Raw genomic sequence first — 20,263 nt, 5'->3', positions numbered from 1 at the left:
TCAAAAACCAACTGATGGAAATTTGCAAAGTAATCTCTAAATGCTACAGAACAAATGCAACCTTTGTCATTGAGTCTAAGAATGCTTGCAAGAAAGATAATAAAGGCAGCTTTCAATCAGTAATGAAAGTGTGCCATTTGCGAGGTCCAATATCTAATGTTCTGGTGGTGCTGGTATTGATCAACTTGAAAGAGACAATTTGGGCTATGGAGTTTCAGATGTATTGGGAAGGATCACTGGATGAGGGTATAAAGGGAAAGAAAAACATTACTAGGGGTCCTTAATGCTGAATGATGATAAATGGGTCATGTAAAGCAGGAATCCTATCATATAACATAGCATTTAAGGATGCCACTGAGTCGCCATGACTGTCACATATTCATCCACCTATCAAGTTCAAGCTATTCAGTTGGATTAAATCTTGAAATTTAAGGAATGTTGGGCTTCCTCAATTCCACATGGGGCACAGATTCCATGTCATCCGAATGATGTGTGTGCGCACATTTCATATTATTGTCATTGCAAAATGGGAATGCCTCCTGATTTATTAGATTTAACTATTAGGTTACATAAACATAACTTTGCGAGAGTAAGATGGGGATCTCAAAGCCAGGTAACCGACTCATTCCCTGTTACGCGGGGTGTCAGACAAGGGTGTGTCTTGGCACCATCCCTTTTCCTTCTCTTTATTAATCAGGTAGTGCAGTTCCTTTCGTCTGTTCCAACTGATGCCCCTGTATTGGGTGGGACTAAATTCCCGCTTTTAATATTCGCCGACGACACTCTGATTTTGGCCAAAACTCCGGTGGGGTTACAAACTGCCATTAACAAATTTACGGAGTTCTGTATCCTAAATGACCTAGAGATTAACGTCACGAAAACCAAGTTCATGGTTTTTTCAAGTGTAAACCACACAAGGGTCATGTAACCATGAATGACGTAGCACTGGAGCAAGTTTGGGTAATGACCTACCTAGGTGTGTCTATTGACTATAGACTGCGGTGGAGAGAACAGATTGAGGCCATGTGCCTTAAACTAGCCAGGTTATCAGGGTGTCTTGTGAAGGAACAGCGTTGCTCCCTCACGAAAAGAGTACTTCCTGCAACAAAAATTTATAAGGCTAAAATTAGCTCAGCCATTCTTTATGGCTCCGACCTATGGGGTCATGTGGATCTTGCGCCACTGGATAAAATCCAGAATACATTTTTTCGTAGCCTGGTAGGTTTACCGCCCTCAACCCCTCTAATGTTCGATATGGGCTGCCATTCACTTAAAAATCAAGCTCTATTTAGAATGGTCGCTTTATGGAGAAGAATTTGGTCTACCCCAGAATTGGCAATGTTCGCTAATGAGCTTCGGGAGGTTCAATCGTCTTTTGGCTCAGGGTATATACCCTGGTTCAAAACCGTTAAAGCAACTCTCTTTAAGATGGGTTTACCTCTACATTGGTCAGATCCAGGCAACCAAACCTTTCCTTCAAAGAATGATTTTAAACAGTTGTTTTGGACAGTTGTTAAAGATGATATGGTTTTGCTTTCAGCTGGTTCTACATTAACTAGCTCCTTTTTGCTTCATAAAGTAGTTTCCCAACTTGAGACGTATTGGGACAACATCACCAAAGGCCTAGATAGGAAACTCTATCATCAATTTAGAGTAGGCTCCTTACCAATTAGGGAATTTACCAACAAATGGCAGAATAGTTTGATAATGCATTGCCCCTTTTGTTTAGGACTTAATGAAACTGAGAGCCATTTCCTATTCGAATGTCCTGCGTATCATGCACCTCGCCAGAAGTGGCTTAAACCAGTTTGCCGTCGAACTAATGTACGGGTGTGCAAAGAAGCAATATACATCCTAAGAACAAACACAGCTGAGTGGGTGTCCATTGGTATGGCAAAATATCTTGGATGGGCTTGGGTCATTCGTGCAAGGTACATCAAAGAAGCTAACAAGTAGCGTCCATTATTAATATAATGAGATTATTTGAAATCTATTGAATGTGAAATAGGACATAATGATTGTTATATCTGTTGGTCTAGTCATTGTTTAATGTGTAAATTGTTTTTGATACTGTTAAATTAGCTTTTACTGATAATTGTCAAACAATGTACTTTGTGGCTATTTTAAGGAATATTTTCTTTTAGTTAATTCCTAAATGAAATTTTTTTTTTTTTACTGTCGTTGAAATGTTTTTGTGTATGTGATGTCTTTTATGAAGGAAAACTTCGAAATAAAGACTTTAAAAACTGATTATTGTCATTGCACAATAACAAGTTTCTCTCTCTGTCATGAATGACTTAATCTCAAACCAGTTTGTGACACTTCTGCATGCTTATGATGAAGTTTTAAACTTTCAGATATTTCACGAGACACTCTGTTAGTCATAAAAGTAGGTATTAGTATCACAGCCAATGAGTAGGAATTCATCGAGCAAAATATTTTGTAATAATCACGCTCTATCATAGGTACGTGGTGATTACGTTTGAAGGATATGGGTAGAGCGGGTGTAAAAAAGCATCATCTCTTCAATGGCTAGAGCTGGAAAATCCAAGAATATACTTCACTCTTCCCATAGGCATCTACACACCTATCCTACCTACGTCCCAAGACAAACATGACCATTTTCATATCTGTCAGCTCTTTGACATATCTATTCTCGTGGAATGCATAGTCCTTGCTTCTTTTCCATCTTCTTTCTGTTGGCTGTAGATTCTCTGTTACAATGACTTCAGGGCTGAGGTGTTGTATGGTTATAGCAATTACTTCTGTCACTTATTTTCCTATAATTGCATGACCATGGGATTGTTCTTTGCTTTTTGCATGTTAATTTAATTGAACGAGTGTCTTCTTGTCATTGTGTCCTTTCGCTCTGTTACTGCACTATATAAAGCTTTGTAGAGATGTTGCATGAGTTTCCCAATCCTCATTTGCTTTCTGTATGGGTTTCTGTGTTGAAAATAATTTCATGTATGAATAAGCAAAAACACAATACATAGACATGGCTGTCACCTTCCCTCTGTGCTCAATATGGAGTCAGTTACTTTTCCTGAATTTATTTAAAAATAACAATCAGTAATTTAACCATGAAAGTATGTTGCAAAGTGAGTTTAAAATAGGTCCCACCTACATTTATAATTAAGGTAAAACAAAAATGACGCCCAACTCATTCATTTGTATATTTTTGGTTTTAATCAGATGCCAGACTTAGCCACTAAATTAACAGGCCAGTTTGTAAGAGAGTTCCTTATGTCGCCATTGCTTGATGACACGTTTTAGGAAAGACACTGGGTACTTTTAAACGTGTTTTGTAATCATGGCTGAACATCCTTTTCTGTGGCATGTTTTGTAGCGCCTTGGATAACATCTTTGTAACAGTTACTTTTTGTTTTTGTATTGTGCAAAATGCATGCATCATATAATGCCTAGTTCCCGCCTGCAAACCTTACAATAAGAGGCCAGCTCTGTAAATACCCAAGTATTTAACAGGTGCGATAAATATTACTCTTTATTCCCTACTACTCTGCGTCTAACGTTTTTTCTGCCAGGAAGACATCTCCCATGAGTTGAATATAGCGTCGCATCCATGCTACAGGACAAGAATTGGACCTAAATCTCCTCTACCTGCCCCGATGACTGTACTTCTTCTTCAGAGCAAACACAAGGAGAAGATGGACAGAGCTCTGAAACTTTTCAGACACTCACCCCCAGTCACAGATCTGGGCCGCATCCATCCTCGTAGTTTAGCTCACTTTGCCACCTCGGTTCAGACACAGCTATATGCAAATCAGTCTTGACCCTGTGCCTCATGGGAACAGTCCAGCCCAAACTGCCAAGCCATGTCTTCCCTGGACCGGAAACAAGCAACTTGGGACCAATTTTGGGCTAACAGCCCTCATGAGCCTGGCTAGCTTGTATCCAGTGAGCAAGGGACCCATGTCTGGGCATACCCTGCCAACTTAGGGCAAACAAAGCAAACACAAGGAGATGATGGACGGAGCGCTGAAACTTTTCAGACACTCTGGCTGGACTGTTCCCATGAGGCACAGGGTCAAGACTGATTTGCATATAGCTGGGTCTGAACTGAGGCGGCGGAATGAGCTAAAGAATGATGATGGTCTCAACCCAGATCTGTGACTGGGGGTGAGTGTCTGAAAAGTTTTGTCGCTCCATCCATCATCTCCTTGTGTTTGCTTTGTTCGCCCTAATTTGGCAGGGTATGCCCAGACGTGGGTCCCTTGCTCACTTTGCCACTGGAGTCAAGCTAGCCTGGCTGATGAAGGGTGTCACCCAGAAACCGGTCCCAGGATGCTTGTTTCCGGTTCAGGAAAGACCTGACCTGGCAGTTCGCGCTGGACTGTTCCCATGAGGCACAGGGTAAAGACTGATTTGCATATACTGGGTCTGAACTGAGGTGGTAAAGTGATCTAAAGAATGATGATGGATTCAACCCAGATCTGTGACTGGGGGTGAGTGTCTGAAAAGTTTCAGCGCTCCGTCCAACATCTCCTTGTGTTTGCTTTGTACTTCTTCTTCAGGCATCATATGTTGCTTTTGCAGTAGAGCAAACCTGTTCAACATTTATATATCCACTTGAAATAGGAATGAGGCAGACTTGCTCAGACAGTTTGCTCTGTGTCGTAAATGGACTTTTGTTTAAAAAAAAAATATGCGAGAAGTACCTTAGTGGAAACATTTCAGTTTGAACTTTAAGTGTACATTGGAGACGTGTGTTTACTTGTTTTCCTGCTGCTGCAGTATGCATGTTCAGTGCTTCTCGCTACTATGCTTTATATTCTCTTCCACATAAATTCAGATAACATTTTGAAACTTCACCTCATCAGTTTCAAAAAGCTTGATTTCCGCTCCTGAAAGCGCACCTCGACATGTTGGTGGTGCTAAAAGACATGCAAGTAAGATGATCCGGTAAAGTTTTTTTGAAACACATTTTTATGGAAATGTGCATCTGGTCCACCAGTACAATATAAAACACAGAGCCTCCACCAATAGTCGACATCATCCCTAATATTAGACATATTAACAATGTATAATCGCATGAACACAGGAGGGATTGTAAGAACCCTTTTGTCTTTTACTATGTAGTGTAGCACTGAAACCGGCGTTGCTTGGAAGTCCTCGTTATCCTTATCAAATGGCTTAAGATCCTATTCATTATCATGCTATTGCACGCTTTACCTTTCCACGTGTGCAATGTATGGGGAAATTGCTGTTTCCAGCAGCATTAAGCGAGCATTTTCACAGCACTAACACCTGAAAAATCCCTTTCCAATTGTATTTTCCCAAGATGCTAATTGAAGGCCTAGTATCACTACTGTAGGGTCTGCCGGCATCACACCATACCCTTTACGGCTACCACAATTTCTTTCCAGTAACTACCTACCTGTGGGCAATGTCACCAGATGTGAAGTGGGTTTCAGCTTTCTTTGCACTTCCTCCAGGATTGATTTGACATCCACTGAAACATGTTATGCAGTTTATCCTGGGTTCAATACCAACCTGTAATCCCCATTAAAAGAGGATTCTCCACGCTGGACAGATTTACTGTATCTTTTAAGACCCTACAGCAGATCCCACCACAAAAGTTACCACATCTCAATAAGAATCTCCATCCTTATCATCACCTTTTATTTGTTCATATTCTTTCATTTTACTTTTACTAATAGTGATGCCAGTATTCTGTGCCAATTCAACGCTACTTTCTTGGTGCCCTGGAATTTTTTTTTTTACCTTGCAGCTCCCGACCTTGTTCATTGGGTGTAACTGTGAATGCCTGAGCTGGTAATATCTAAACCATTCCTTTTCTGGGTGCCATAACTTTGGTTGCAGTATTGAACTCTTCTTTCTAATCTGTCCAACTTCGAGTAAATACCCTAATGATGCAAAACTTGTTAAAGTGTTATGGGTGCATTAAAAGCCTCAACACCTGAGAGAGGTCAGGTTTTGTGCAGCCCTAATTTCCTGCAAGCAAATAACCCTGAAAGTAGATGGGGAATTCTATACTGTATTTTTGCCAAGCAGTTTAATCCATTTAAGTATGCAAATAAGTGTATGGATTAAGTGCTTGATTAATCCCAGCAACTGGTAATTACTTTGGCGGCATCCCAGTTAATTGTTATTTTGCATTCCTTGCTACCTCATTTGGACCCATCCATATGTAAATCAGTCTGGACTGTGCTCCACTGGGAACAGTTCAGCCCAGGTCCTCCCTGAACCCGATGACATGCAACCTAGGACCGATTTAATTGTAGTTGGAGCTTACCAGCCAGGTATAGTTTGGTTCCAGCGAAACAGTGTGCATGGTACCCATGTCTAGGCATACCTGTCTCACTTAGGGCAACACACTAAAGTATACGAAAAAGTGATGGATGAAATGGTTGAATTAATCCTAGTTGGGAAATGTGACTTAGGACACTGGCCGAAGGCAACAAGGGGTTGGGACAAGACAATGATTTGTATATTCTTCTCAGACAGTGAGATAGTAGGGCTTAGGTGTGGGCAAGATAGGCCATCCGGACAGGATGTGTTGGGGTGGAGCTGTTCCCTGCCTCACTAGCACTTCAATAGGGGTTGTCTCCAGCACGCACAATGAAATCTAACATCAGGATTTTGTGACCTTATACTCCTTGGTGCCATAGCAGGGGAAGAAAGAAACTTTCCAAAACCAGATGTGCGGGTAACCTAGAAGTTTCCCCCACTTCAAAGTCTGACACTAGGTGTACACTTTTGACCCTCAGACCAACTCCTCAGTCACTCAGAACTACCTGAGTAAATCTAAGGGCTTGTTGGTTGTCCGTCTGTTCTGAGCTACAGGGAAGCTCCAGAGATTGTGAACCCTCAACCTGGCCTTTACTGGGGTGAGATCTAACCCTCCCCCACGCCCCACAAATGATGCCTCACCAGTCCTGGACCCTTGAAAGTGGTGATAAAGGTGTTGCTTCTACCTAACTTGTCTTAGAAGTTTTTTCACCAAAATGTGGTTTGAGAACTGAAAGAAGACTGGGACCTGCATACTCGCCAATCCAGCCAAGGTGCATTGCCAGTGAGCCTGACTCCGCAGTAGCTCCTGCTACATTCTCCTCTGCAACAGCAAATCCTGGTCAGTGGACGCTCTCAGTGAAGATAAATGACCTCATGAGGCTCTCATCAGCTGCTCCTTGCAACTTCGTCCCACTGGAGATCTTCGACTTCCAAAAAAGTGACACAGATCGAAGGTAGACATCAGAACTGCCACTTCCCAATGAAAATGCTTCCTCCTCTGACACCACCTTTGAACTTGGCCCCGCTGAACTTTACCTACTCAGGTCTTTTCTTTGAAATTTCTTTATAAGCCCCAAGGTAAGCAGAGATTGTGCTCAATCCATCTCGTGTAGCCAAACCGCACACCAGCACGGTCTGCCTTAACTTCTGACTTTGCGCCAGTCTTGTGCAACCAGATACCAATGGTTTGTTCTTTGATCATTTAGGTGCTGTTTTTCACTTAAAACTTAAACAAAATCATAACTGGTTCCACTTATTGGATTTAATACATTTTGATGTCATTTTATTTATTATATTTTTCTCTATTTTCCTAAATTGATGCTGAGCACAGGTGATTTTAGTGACTTGTGGTTCACCATGTAAAGGATTGTGGTTGTTGCTGAGAAGGGTTTACACTCCCCTCAACAAATAACCCAATTTCTTAAAACACAGTATTCAAAAAGTCACCTCTCTACATGGTATTCAGCGATTTAAAATCAACTTTGGCCTAGTAGACCAGCCACTCCTATCCGCTTCTCTAAGAGCTCTGGGTATTCTGTTGAAATAAAAATCAGCCCTTCAAAATCTATACAGAAACAACACAGCCAGAGTTTCATTTAGCAGGAGGGGGAGTGCACCCCTGAAATTAAGATTGAGCTAGGCGTCTGACAGGGATGCGTCTTCAAACCCTTGCTCTTCAACCTTTTCATAAAGGATATGAGCAAAACTCTTCTGGACCTTGACGCTCCGAAAATAGGAGAAAACTAATGTCCATTATTACCCTTCACCGACAATGCTGGTATTTTATCACTGACAGAGCAATCACTGCATTAGCTCCTTCAGTGGTTTGAAAAATGTTGACTTAACAATAAACAATCCAATAAAACAAAATGTATAATAAGCCTCGCAAGACAGCTGAAATCACAGTTTAAAATCCACAGAGTAAATTTGGAAGGAGTACATTTTTTTGACTATCTAGGCACTCTTTTCGATGAGTTGGCCTGTGTTATGCAATCTAATCTAAAAGCGAGGTTCTATTGAACCAAAACATGGGTGCGATCATCTACTTTGCCAATACCTTTGGTGGTTGATTTCTCGAATCAACCATCAATGCCTACAAAGCAAAGGCAAACCCGGCAAGAACATTTGGGGCGGAAATATCAGGCAATCAGCATTTTTATAGCGCAGCACTGTCACCTCAAGGGATATCTGGGTGCGGGGGGTGGCAATTCTCTGTCGAAAAGCCAGGTCTTGAGTTTTCTTTGTGAAGACCTTCAGGGAGGGGGTGGAGGAGCAGGCCATTCCAGGTCTTGCCGGCGATGTAGGAGATGCAGTGGCCCCGACGCAACTGCGACGGATGCAGGGGGTGTGCGCGAGGGCAAGGTAGACTGCGTGGTATGTAGGTGTGGATGTTGGTTTAAGTTCTTCCGAGCATCAGCTGTGGTCCCAGATGGAAGTGTTCCTCTTCCGTTTTGTCAGATTTCAGTTGGAGGCAGTTGTCTCTCATTCATTTGGCTACATTGGTCATGGCTTTGCAGAAGCTTGTTTTGGCGTTGGAGGTGTCTTCAGTGAGTGAGAGGGTTAGTTGAGTGTCTTTTGCATATGAGAGTATGTTGAGTCCGTGGGATCTGACGACTTCTGTGAAGGGGGGTCAGGTAGAGGTTGAACTGGGTGGGGCTGGAGGATGATCTTGAGGTATGCCGCATATGATATCCTTGGGTGTGGAGGTGAAGGGAGGCAGTTGGTTCCTCTGTGTGAGGCCTGTAAGAAACGAGGTGATCGACTTGAGGGAGTTTTGCTGTATACCGATGTTGCAGAGTCTGTTGTGCGGGGGTGGTGGGAGATGTTGTTGAACGCAACAGAGAGGTCGAGGAGGAAGAGGGTCACAGCTTCTCTGCAGTCGAGGAGAGTTTTGATGTAGTCTGTGGCCGCAGTCCGCATGGTCTCAGTGCTGTGGTTGGCACGGAATCCTGATTGTGGGGCGTCAAGAAGGTGGTTTTGTTCCAGGTATGCTCATATCTGTTAGTTGATGGCTTTCTCAAGTACTTTGGCTGGGTAGTGGAGCAGGGAGATTGGTCGGTAATTAATGAGATAGCTGGGATTGGCAGTGGGTTTCTTTAGGAGGGGTCTGGCCTCTGCTTGTTTCCATCTGTCCAGGGAGGTTGCTGTGGAGATGGAATTGCTGAGGATGCTGGTGAGTTCTGTGCTGATATGGTTGGTTCCTAGGTTAAAGAGATGGTGGGTGCAAGGGTCGGTGTGGCCCTGGAGTGGATGGACAGCATGATGGCTGTGGTGGTCTAAGTGGTGAGCAGAGACCAGGTAGTGATCATTCGGTTGATCTTTACTGGTTGGCTGAATTTGTCAAGCCAGAGAGTGGTGGGTTGGGGGTCGAAGTTGTTGTAGATGGTGGCAATCTTGCTGTGGGTGAGATCCAAGAGGGAGTTGCAGAGTTCTTGGGAGAGCTGGATAGTGTTCTCTGTGGATGTCGGATTGGAGAGTTCCTTGACTATTTTGAAGAGGTCCTTCGTGTGATTGGCTGTGGTATCGATGCGGGCAGTGATGGCTGCTTCCTTGATGTACAGGTGGTAGTTGCTGAGGCTGGTTTGTGAAGGTCTCTGTCGGAAGGGTTCTTCGTGATTCACCATCTTTTCTCGACTTGGTAGCAGATGCCCTTGGTGGTTCTGAGCTCTGAGGTGTACCAGCTAGCTTGTTTTGTTCGCTTTTGATGGTTTCAGCGGAGCAACTCTGTCACTTGGTGTTCCATGCGGATAAGTTCTGGACGGTGTGGTTAAGGTTTGCTGAAGCTTAGAGTTGGGTGGTGCTGAGGGCCTGTGCCCACTGAGTCCCAGTTACTTTGCCCCAGCTGCACTGGGAGGAACCGTGATGCTTGGTGATTGTGTGCTAGGCATTGGAGATGGAGAAATTAACTATGGCGTGGTCATTCCAGGTGAGTTCAGTGATGTTGCTGAATTTGATTCTGATGCTCGAGGTAAAAATGGAGTCAAGTGTATGTCCGGCTGTGTGCTTTAGTTCAGTAACCAGTTGGGTGAGGCCAGTGTTGTTCAAGTCCGCCAGGAGGGTGATGGAATTGGCGTTGTTGGGGTTGGAAATTGAGATCGCGGAGTAGGACGTAGTGGTGGGAGTCGATGGCTAGAGTGGTGATTAGGTTGCAGCTGGTGTCGCAGAAAGCTAGTCAAGATCCTGGGGCTTTGTGAGCAAGGGTGCTTCTTATTGTGATCTTAGTGTCGTTCTGTAGTTGGAAGTTGAGGTGTTCCAGGAGCGGCGTTGGGTCATTGTTGGTGACGGTGCATTGGATTGTTTCCTTGAAGATGATGGCAATTCCCCTACGTGTTTGTTGATGCAGTCTCGGTGTATCATCTTGTAGTTAACCAATCACAAATAATGTCTGCCAAGCAGGATTAATAAAGATGGCTCACTCAGAGTCCATTAGGGTATATCCAGCAAAATTGAGCTCACCATAGTCAAGGACCAAAACACAGATTCAGCCGTGGGACAGTCTTACATATAACATATTTTTTTTTTTTTTTTTTTTTTTTTTGTGTTTACACTTTAAATCACTGTTGTCATTTTTTGGCTTTAGAAAAATACAATTAAAAAAGGAATATCTAATACACAATAGAATTTCATAAAATCTCTAGGTTAGCCCCTAGTACCCCACACTCCAGACATTCAAAATTCAATCATTCAATCAGCAAACACATATATTCACGCAACTAGCTTTGCATTCATCCAACATCCTCTATGCAGTTCCAGAGTGACACATAGAACCGGTCCTGTAGAGTCTTCTCAGCGCCGCACTGGAGACCCCGGTTAGTAGAAACAGGACAGGGAATAGTAACGCCAACGCGCATTTTGGTGACCGGCCAGATCTACTGCCGCACCTTCATCAGGGCATTCACACGAGGACAAAGGGGGTGGGGCAAGCAGATAATACACAACGGCCAATCTCATTCGAGAAAATAACGGAGTGTGACCTTCTCAACAATAGAGAGTTTCTTTAACGCTTCAGCGATCGATCACCACATCGCAAGAGTGGAGGGGAGATTCATAAGAGCGTCGTTTCTTTAGCTTATCTCAGTCCACGCAAGCAAGAAGCTTAAATCTACAAATCCGTATTGGACAGATGGACGACAGAGTTAGGTTTCACACGTGATGACTTCGGGTGGAGAGCCTCAAATATAAAGGGCAGTCTTTCCAGCAATCAAAAATGTAATGAGCACGAAATCCGCCTCTCGGGATCTAGATTATGTCCTTCGGTCCGTCTTAATACTATGATCCGGGGACTGGATTCGAAGCCCCACGGGTTTCACGGCTCTCTCTCCGCATATATGCAGATCTCTGAGGGCGCGGCTGGATGCAGGCTTGCGCCTCGGCAAGTCTTTCCACAACCAGTCTTGTAGTTGTCTGGAGTGGTGGTGGCAGTGTCCGGGTTCGAGGAGGATTTGAGCCATGTTTCGGTGAGGAAGGCAACATCAGGGGAGAGGGTTGTGATGGTGTCCCAAATTTGCGTTGCATGTTTGCAGTGGGAGTCGGCGTTGAGCAGGATGCATTAAAGTAGCTCCGGGTTGTTCGGAGTCTTTCGAGCAGACATGGTGCAGAGGAGGCGGTGTGGATAGGTGGTCATGTGTAGCAGGAGAAGCGACAGTGGCCGCGTTTAAGGGTCCTTTGGTCGATTGCGGGGAGGATGTGCAGCAGCTGTTTTGGCATCTAGGGCCAGGAACTCCTCATTAGTGTAGCGATGGATGGTGGGAGTGCCAGGTACAGACAAGTTTGCCTTTGGCAAGCCCGCGGCGCGACCCCGCAGCTGCCTCCATAGGTAGTCCTGGGAGGTGGGAGGGTTTGGCAGGGAGGTGGGAGGGCAGGGAGCAGGGAAACCGGAGGGAACCAGCGCGAGCAGGTAAAACCGACCGGAGCTGGGGGGAGAAGAAGCCTATCTCTGAGTAAACAAGTCATCAGAAAATCCAAACAGAAAAGCCACACAAACAAACAGCACCTAAGCCCAACTAAGCAGAAGCTACAATAATGACAAGTTAACCCCAGAATAGGCAAGCTTAGTCTAATATCACCAGCGTGGAGAGTATGCGAGCAGCAGTGTGATAGGATGACCACGCCGGGCAGCGGGACCGAGCACGGGGCCTCCGGGGTGGAGAATGTGGCAGAGTCTAGCGGAGCAAGGCTGTGGTGGAGTCGCACCTCCAAACCATGGTCAAGGGCTACTCTAGGACTAAAGGAAGGGAACTATGGGGCTAAAGGAAGACTAAGAACCTTCAAGTAGTGGATAAAACATCCCTTCGCTGGCTGTTACATATAGGCCCTGGCACCCCGATAGCAGCACTTAAGGGTGGGTCTCCTGCGTATTGAATCATCATTTCTCATTAAGTCCATCTTGTACTGGGTCAGGTAGAGGAAGTCCTAGTCCTGCTACAAAGTCATATTCTTGTGATTCACAGGCAGCAAGGATCCCATAGCTGGCCCATGGAGCCAGACCTCAGCTAACATTGGATGTATGGACTTCTGGGCCAACCCAAACACAATGTCCACTAAGAGCATCAAGAATGTTGAGAGGCTTCATCTCGCCCATGTGCAAAGATAGTGGGTATCTTACATGTGTTGTTTTCTCCAGACATACTCACTCATTAGGTCTATTTCATCATTATTCGAACCATACCTAAGTTCATTATTTCAAGAGGAGAAATGGATGCTGTTTTTAAAATTCAGACTCTGAATCCTCCCAGTTCTGTCTTACACCCAAAAATTGTTACAAAAAAACATAACATGCAGTGTTCAATGTACGTGTTACCTGGGATGCCTAGACAGTTTTGCACTTTTTTCATTTATGCTCATTTATCGCTGTGTTGCTAAGAGAAATTCTCAGATCATTGTTTTTAGCTGACAACTCAAGAAGATGCTGTAAGACTGTTACTTTGCCTTCTGACAGATTCTGAAGGTGTGGATAAAAATGTGGCCCTCTAGATCTTCTGTGCTTGGAAACTGACCAGATCAATTCACCCCTACTAACTGGGGCCAATACCAGAGTCCTGCGGTGCAAACATGACTCGTATTGAAGTAGTGGGCGAAAACATTTATGGAATTTTTATCTATCTTTGCTCTGGAATAGGCGAAATATTTTTAAAGTTCTTTACTCTTCTTTTATTCATTTCTGTTTTGACTTGTATTATTTGTATGACCTTGGGCTGAAAATAAATAAATCGATAAATAAGGATAATAAGACTGATACAGATATTGGTATCTTGTCATTTTAGCAGTAACTCTGATACAAATGAATATTTTGATACTGATAATTATAACTGTCATCAACAATCGTCTCTCGTTCTCCCTTTTGTCTCACAAATGTAAGGGAAAGGATATAACTAGAGGTAGATTGAAGAAAATGCCCCGTATTTCAAAAATGTCTTTGGACTAGACTTAATATCTGCAGTTTTTTCGAGAAGTACATGAAGTTGATGGAGCTGAAACTGATAGCCTAGAATGGAATTTACTTCAGAGCTTTACATGGTGATTTTTTCATCCTGAGTTTGGAAAGTACCTTGACAAACCTTGTCGCAAGCTTCAGCAGAGTAGACTTAGGTTCCCTGTTATGGCTAAACATTGTGGGCCCGGTTACATGGTGGATGGAGTGATATCTATATGCAACATATGGACGCAGCAGGTGTGGATGCCACCCTTTGCTTCTGAGCCTAAGGCACTCTCCACAGGGGTACCACAGGGATCTACACTTAGTCCCTTACTGTTTAATGTGTATCTAACCCCCTTGATCTATCTGGCTGAGCAGTTGGGGGCCAAGATAATTGCCTATGCTGACGATACACAGCTTTTGTTTACCTGGCCAGGTGACAATTTGGATACGGCGACGGCACAGCTCTGCCTGTCCTCGGTCTTTCGCTGGCTGGCCTCAGCCCAGTTAAAGTGTAACGAGGACAAATCTGAAGTTCTTTTTTATGGTACATTCCCCAATAACTTTAGGGACACATTATGGCCCCCAGGCAACGCCAGCCCCAAGTCTATGGGTGGCCCAGCTAAAAACTTGGGCGTCTGGTTCGGGGAAAATTTGAAGACCACATCAAAAAACTTACAGGCACCTGCTTTGCCACTCTGAAAGCGTTACGCAGATTTTTCCCACTGCTTCCGAGGGAAGCCAAGGAGTCAGTCTCTCGTGCCCTTATTCTTTCCAGACTTGACTATGCTAATGCCCTGTTCAGTAGCATCCCAGCGTATCTGGTCAAACGACTTCAGGTCGTTCAGAATGCAGCCGTCCGTCTCCTTTTCAACATTCCTAGAAGGATTAGTGTCCGCTCCCACCTGCGCAGTCTCCATTAGCTCCCTGTGGCTCGGCGGATTCTATTTAAGTCCCTGGTGCTCTCTTTTAGAGCCACCCATGAGCAAGGACCGCTCTATCTGAGAAAATGGTTTTCCTTCTACGTGCCTAACCAGTGCCTTAGATCGGCCACTCTTTGCAGGATGGTTATTCCTAGATTCAAGCTTGCAAGGTTAGGGGGCCAATCTATATCCGTTGTGGCTGCTAGAGCCTGGAATGCCCTCCCCCTTTACCTTCGAGAAAACCAGTGCATTGGCCAGTTCAAGAGGGCTTAAAGACACATCTGTTTAATCTCATGGTATAGTTTGGTCTCCTTCTGTGATCCGCTTTCCCTCACCCGCGCCAGGACACTTACAAGTATTTGAGCGCGCTACAAAACAGTTTATTAAATAACATAACATAACAAAATACTGCCCCTCCCGATTAAGAGTTTCACCTGGTATTAATTTTTACCCAGTGTCCCCCATTTTTGTGTAAAGATTCCTTCAGTTAAGAGCAGGAGGCATAGCTACACAGAAATATGTCAGGAGTTAGAAAAACATATGAGAATAGGCCCATTAAATCCGGGTCCTGAACGTTGTTCATAATAACATGGTGCATGTGAGGAATCCCCATCTGTAATCAGAAACTGTATGCAGAAATATGTCTGAAATAGGGAAACAATCTGCAGGAGAAGACCAGGTGATTCTGGGCCCTCCCTGCTATTCTTCATCTATCTGGAACAACTGGTAAATATCACAGTATGGAGGTCAAATTGCCAGCCAGAATTGGAAAGTCTAGTACCCCTGGACTAAAGATATTACACTTAGTGACTCATCTGGCTCCACCTCGTAACAGAGTGGAACGATATAATTCGACACTGGAAAGAGTTTCGTAAGAAAACTTTCTTAAGGCGACAACAACCGGATTATGCAATCCAGAAGTCGAGGGGAAAACATCTAGAATAATTAAGGAGTTTGTTGCTGAAATTACCTGTTCTACTTCTCCTATCAGATGGAATAATAAGTATGACTAGAACAGCACTTTGCTTTTTGTCAGTGTTCTGTTAGAATTGCAACAGGTTTCCAGGTAGTTTCAGGCAGATCTGACTAAGTTGCACTTCAAGGAAACTCAAAAAGCTTTCAATAGTAAGCTCTATATTGGAAGTGAAGTGTTGCAGTTGAGAGTTACAAACATACGTTTGTAGTCTGTGCAGTGAGAATTAGTTATTGAACACCCCGATAAAAACTTGCATGTCAGGCAATTTTCTACGAAGGTCCTTATTTCACTCATTAGGCCTCCCTTCTCACTCATCTTTACTATCTTTCTCTTTCACTCTATATCCAGCCTCATGCTCCAGCCTTTGTGTCATACCTTCTGCTCTCTCTAAAATCCCTCCTCTCATGTCTTTTCCAGCCTCTCCTCGCTCCTCTACAACAGTGTCTTGTCACTCCTGATATACTGCCGACTGGATCACAGCTACGTCTTCGCTGGTTATCTTTAAATAGTAACCTTTTGATATAGTACATACAGAAATCCTTTTTTGCTGTGATATTTCAGCTTGCTTTGATATGGTATCAATGGGCCTTATTCTTAAAGCCATTTGAAATGTTGAAATTCTACTACTGGAGAATTCTTCCTGTGTGTTCTGGAATTTGCCAATTCCCATGGAAGGCTGCTAGAAATAAGAAGACAGGCATGGATTTCTAAGAATACTTTTATGCACCAAATATACTGAGATGTCGTGCCTGCTAAGTAAATAATCTGACTAAGTGGGTAAAATATGCTTTTGCAAATGTAACTTATATATTATCTTTATGACCGCAAATATACCGTTTTGGGAAAAGCATAAAGCAGCAAAAATTTGATATGCCGCTGGAGATTACACCATCATAAGAGCTATTACTAATTCTATATTTTGACTCATCCTGATTTCATAAGTCAGGATGCAAAACTTTAAATCGTAAATTCTTTTTTATTATGCCCCAAAGAAGAATCCTGTGAGAACCAGACGTATTATGTTTATCTATGTTGTTTAGACTTTATTTGCCCCTATCATCCCAATTCCTACTTTGCCCCTTTAATTTCTTTGCAACATTTGATTGCAGTTTATCTCTATAAATGCTTATATCATCCCAACATGAATGTAGTAGCTTTTCCGTCCCTGTTTATTAATTTTTACTCATTTACCAAAGATAGTTTGCTCTAAATAATGTTGTGGGTCTTATGTGGAACAGCTTGTTACAAGATTCTATGGTTAAACAGGCAAAAAATTAAATTAAATGTCATGATTTTACATTGGATGGGCAAGGTGCTAATAAAAATCACAATCAAGGATTTAAGGAAGTGCTGTAGAACAATTTGTCATGCTTAGGTAGCAATTTATATAATTAGAATATTGAATTGGGGCTATCCCCCTGTTTGTTGGTGATACTATCTCCTGAATTGAAACTGCTGTTTGTATGTTTAGTATTTTATTTCAATGGATTTCATGACAATGAAATGTAATTTAATTTCAACATGCAACGTTATGCTTTTAATATAATTCATGTAGAAATATCACATTGTTTCCCCACACTATTTTTCCTTTATGTATTGACTATGGTTATTTCATTACTATTGTGTAGCCTCTACATTGACCACATCAATAAAGAAAGATATATTGAAGCAAATAATTAGGTTGTCCTTAATTCACAATGGTGAGTAGATCATTTTCAAAGAACATTTGTTTTTATTTCTTTCCTAGGTTCCCCAGGGAGTGCTTGAAAGAAAAAAGTGTAGTGCGCTAAATATTACTGGTAAAGCTGGTTCCAATCTTGATCTTTTGGTGGAAAGCATGGGCAGAGTTAACTTTGGCCGGTATAACAATGATTTCAAGGTAAAACTAGCTACAAGTATTCTTCAAAATGATGTGAACTATTCTTCCATATTTAAAAACGTCTCCTATAGTTATTCAAAGGATGGAGATATGGCTAATTACAAAATAATGCACCCAAAATGTATGTCTCATATTGCCAGATGAATCATTATATTGTCTTATATTAGGGTTTGGGAAACATTCAGTTTTGTGTCAAGGACATTCAGTCCATTACCTTAATTGTGCAATAGTACGACACACATCTAGCTGCATCACATATTAAATTAGGCGGTCTCCTTAGCTTGAATACAAACTTGCTAATCCTCTGGTCAGCATCTAGAGGTTATGACAAAGGATCTGCCCTTAACACCACATCAGTGCTTTCCCTTTTTGTTTAATGACTAATTAGTTACTATTGTTGTGTGGTGCTCAATGTTATACTACTAGTCACAAGAGGGCAACCCAATATTCCCCAAGGGACTGGGTATAGTTAATCACAAAGAAAAGGTACCTTGAAGAATTGTTTCATCAATACTTTCTCAATCATTATCTGTCACACACGTGAACTCATAAATTAACCGGACATGAAGGCATACATTTTTATATCAAATCAATTTCATTTTTCATAGATGCAGCTTATCAGCAATCCTGTTAGAGACCGCAGTCTTCTATAGAAACACAAAGACTACTACTGTTACAAGTATACAAATTCTTCAGTAGTAAACATACACCGTTTGTAGATATATATCTCCTATATATATATAGAAAATGTCATCTATAGTTCAGAATATTGGACAAAAGTTAATATTCCTTATGTTGGAGTCTTGTAGCAAAACGGTGCAGTAGCGTCGACGTTTCGGTCTCATCCAGTTAATTCACCGAGACCATCCTCAGGACAATTTGTTGTTGCATATGAATTTCAGTATTCGATGTATAGCTTCAATATCGTTATAATCCTTCGTATGGACACATACGTCCTCACTCAGTGCTCGTGCTCTTTTTTTCTTTTTCTTTTTTCTATCAAGCTGTCCTTTCTTATTTAGGACACGACAGTAGGCGCTTGAATCCACCTGACGGTCCATCTGATGATCCATCTGACGATTACGGTGTCTGCCGTAATCGTCAGATACGGAGGGTGGATTTATGAGTTCACGTGTGTGACAGATAATGATTGAGAAAGTATTGATGAAACAATTCCTCAAGGTTCCATGTTATACTACAGCATCTGAAAATACTGCCCCTACGTAATGTTTAGCTTGCGGTCCCTTGCAGTCTTTTGGGTCCCTATGGTGATTACTAAATACAGAATTGTATGTTTTGATTTACTGGTATCCAGTACAATGATGATGGGCAAGAAATATTATTGGCAATTTAAGGGTTGCAGTTGTACAAAACATTTAAACGACCAATGGATGCTGTCAGATGCAATGTTGAGCTTGCTAAAACGCCTGAAAAAGTGTAGGGAGCTGTCTTCTACAGTTTTAGCAAAGTTGCTCTCTTGAATTCAGTTATGCTGCAAAAAATCATAAGTTATTTGGAACTAAACAAATAATTCACTGACCTATTACAACGTTACCAACCTATGAGGGTAGCAGCCTTTGCAGCACGTGCTACAAAGCCTGTAATTGGCCAGCAAATTAGGATTTCTAGTGAGATTACTGCTCTTTTATCGTTTTCTTATGTAAGTGCCTCGTGAGGTGAATGGATGCCACCGGGCTCCCATCCACAGGCCCAGATAAAACCTAACATATACGAGAAATTGAAGTTGAAAATGAGTAGCTCACAGATGCAGAAATAAAATTGGAGACCCAGTGGTACAAAGTAATAGAAAATTATGAAAAGAAGGAAAAGGTCAGTGGGATGTTTAATTGTCTATGTTGTTTATTGTTAAACTTTGCTTACATTTACTGTTGATTTATCAAAGCGTAAATCATGCCATTTAGATTTTAGCTCATCCAGCTTGGAACCAGTTGCTCCAGAGGTCGAAATATCATATAAAATGGTACAATTGCACCAATAAGGCAGATTAACCATAGTAATCTTACATCTGCTCTCTCGTAGCCCCTACTTTCTTTCTTGCCCCATTCCTCTGTATAGGCCCGTATGGTTCTTATTGTGCATGCTTTTCCCCCTGATGCCTTCTCATGGCTCTAGCTATGACCCCCACCGGACCCCCTTGCTATACTTTTATGGATCTTTCTTCTTCCCCTGGCAATTCAAATGTGACTTGCGTTCATCGCTGGTAATACTCCAGGGCCTTCCCATTTGAACTGGACACAGGTGTCATGTGAGCATGGCTCACGGCCGGAACATAGAGCCCTAACAGTCTCTCTCTTCCATGACACTCCACAGTATGTTTATCATCTGTCTCCATCCTTCACTCTGTAAGCCTCCATAGCCCGTCTCTCCTGACTCCTTGTGCTGCTTATCACTGTTGCCCACTCCATGGTGCATAATCCTTCCTGTGAGGCTCCCTTATTAATTATGTTTTCTTTCCAGTCCCTACATTGGGCACTTCCCCCTCACTTAAGAATAATCTTTAACCACTGGGCTGTTGTTTCTCCCCATCCATCCCTATTTTGCCTGATTTATATTACCCCATTGTCCTGCTACACAACTCTTGTATCTACTCGGCCCTCTGTGTTTGCCCTCCCATCCATATTGTGTATGATTTCATGTGATGTCCCTACATGGCCCCAAAGTGCACTCTCTCGAGATCTAGTCAATCAATTAATCAATCAAGACACTTATAAAGCGCACTACATACCTGTTAGGGACTCAAGGCGCGGGGGCTGCTGCTACTGTTCGAAGAGCCA

The 20,263-nt window shown here is 42.7% G+C and overlaps 1 protein-coding gene across 2 annotated transcripts in view; it reads left to right on the top strand.

Annotated features, from left to right (window-relative positions):
* GLB1 (galactosidase beta 1) overlaps positions 1-20,263 on the top strand; it is a 316,597-nt gene that overhangs the window by 263,060 nt on the left and 33,274 nt on the right. For both annotated transcript variants that reach the window (XM_078688334.1, XM_078688335.1), the window contains one exon: positions 17,337-17,468. In XM_078688334.1, the coding sequence (XP_078544460.1) occupies positions 17,337-17,468 (132 nt within the window). The remainder of the gene's footprint in view (positions 1-17,336; positions 17,469-20,263) is intronic.

Source organism: Lissotriton helveticus, chromosome 4_1, assembly GCF_964261635.1.
Source record: "Lissotriton helveticus chromosome 4_1, aLisHel1.1, whole genome shotgun sequence".
NCBI lineage: Eukaryota > Metazoa > Chordata > Amphibia > Caudata > Salamandridae > Lissotriton > Lissotriton helveticus.
The sequence above is the reverse complement of the archived record's forward strand: the minus strand, read 5'-3'. Positions and strand labels throughout refer to the sequence as shown.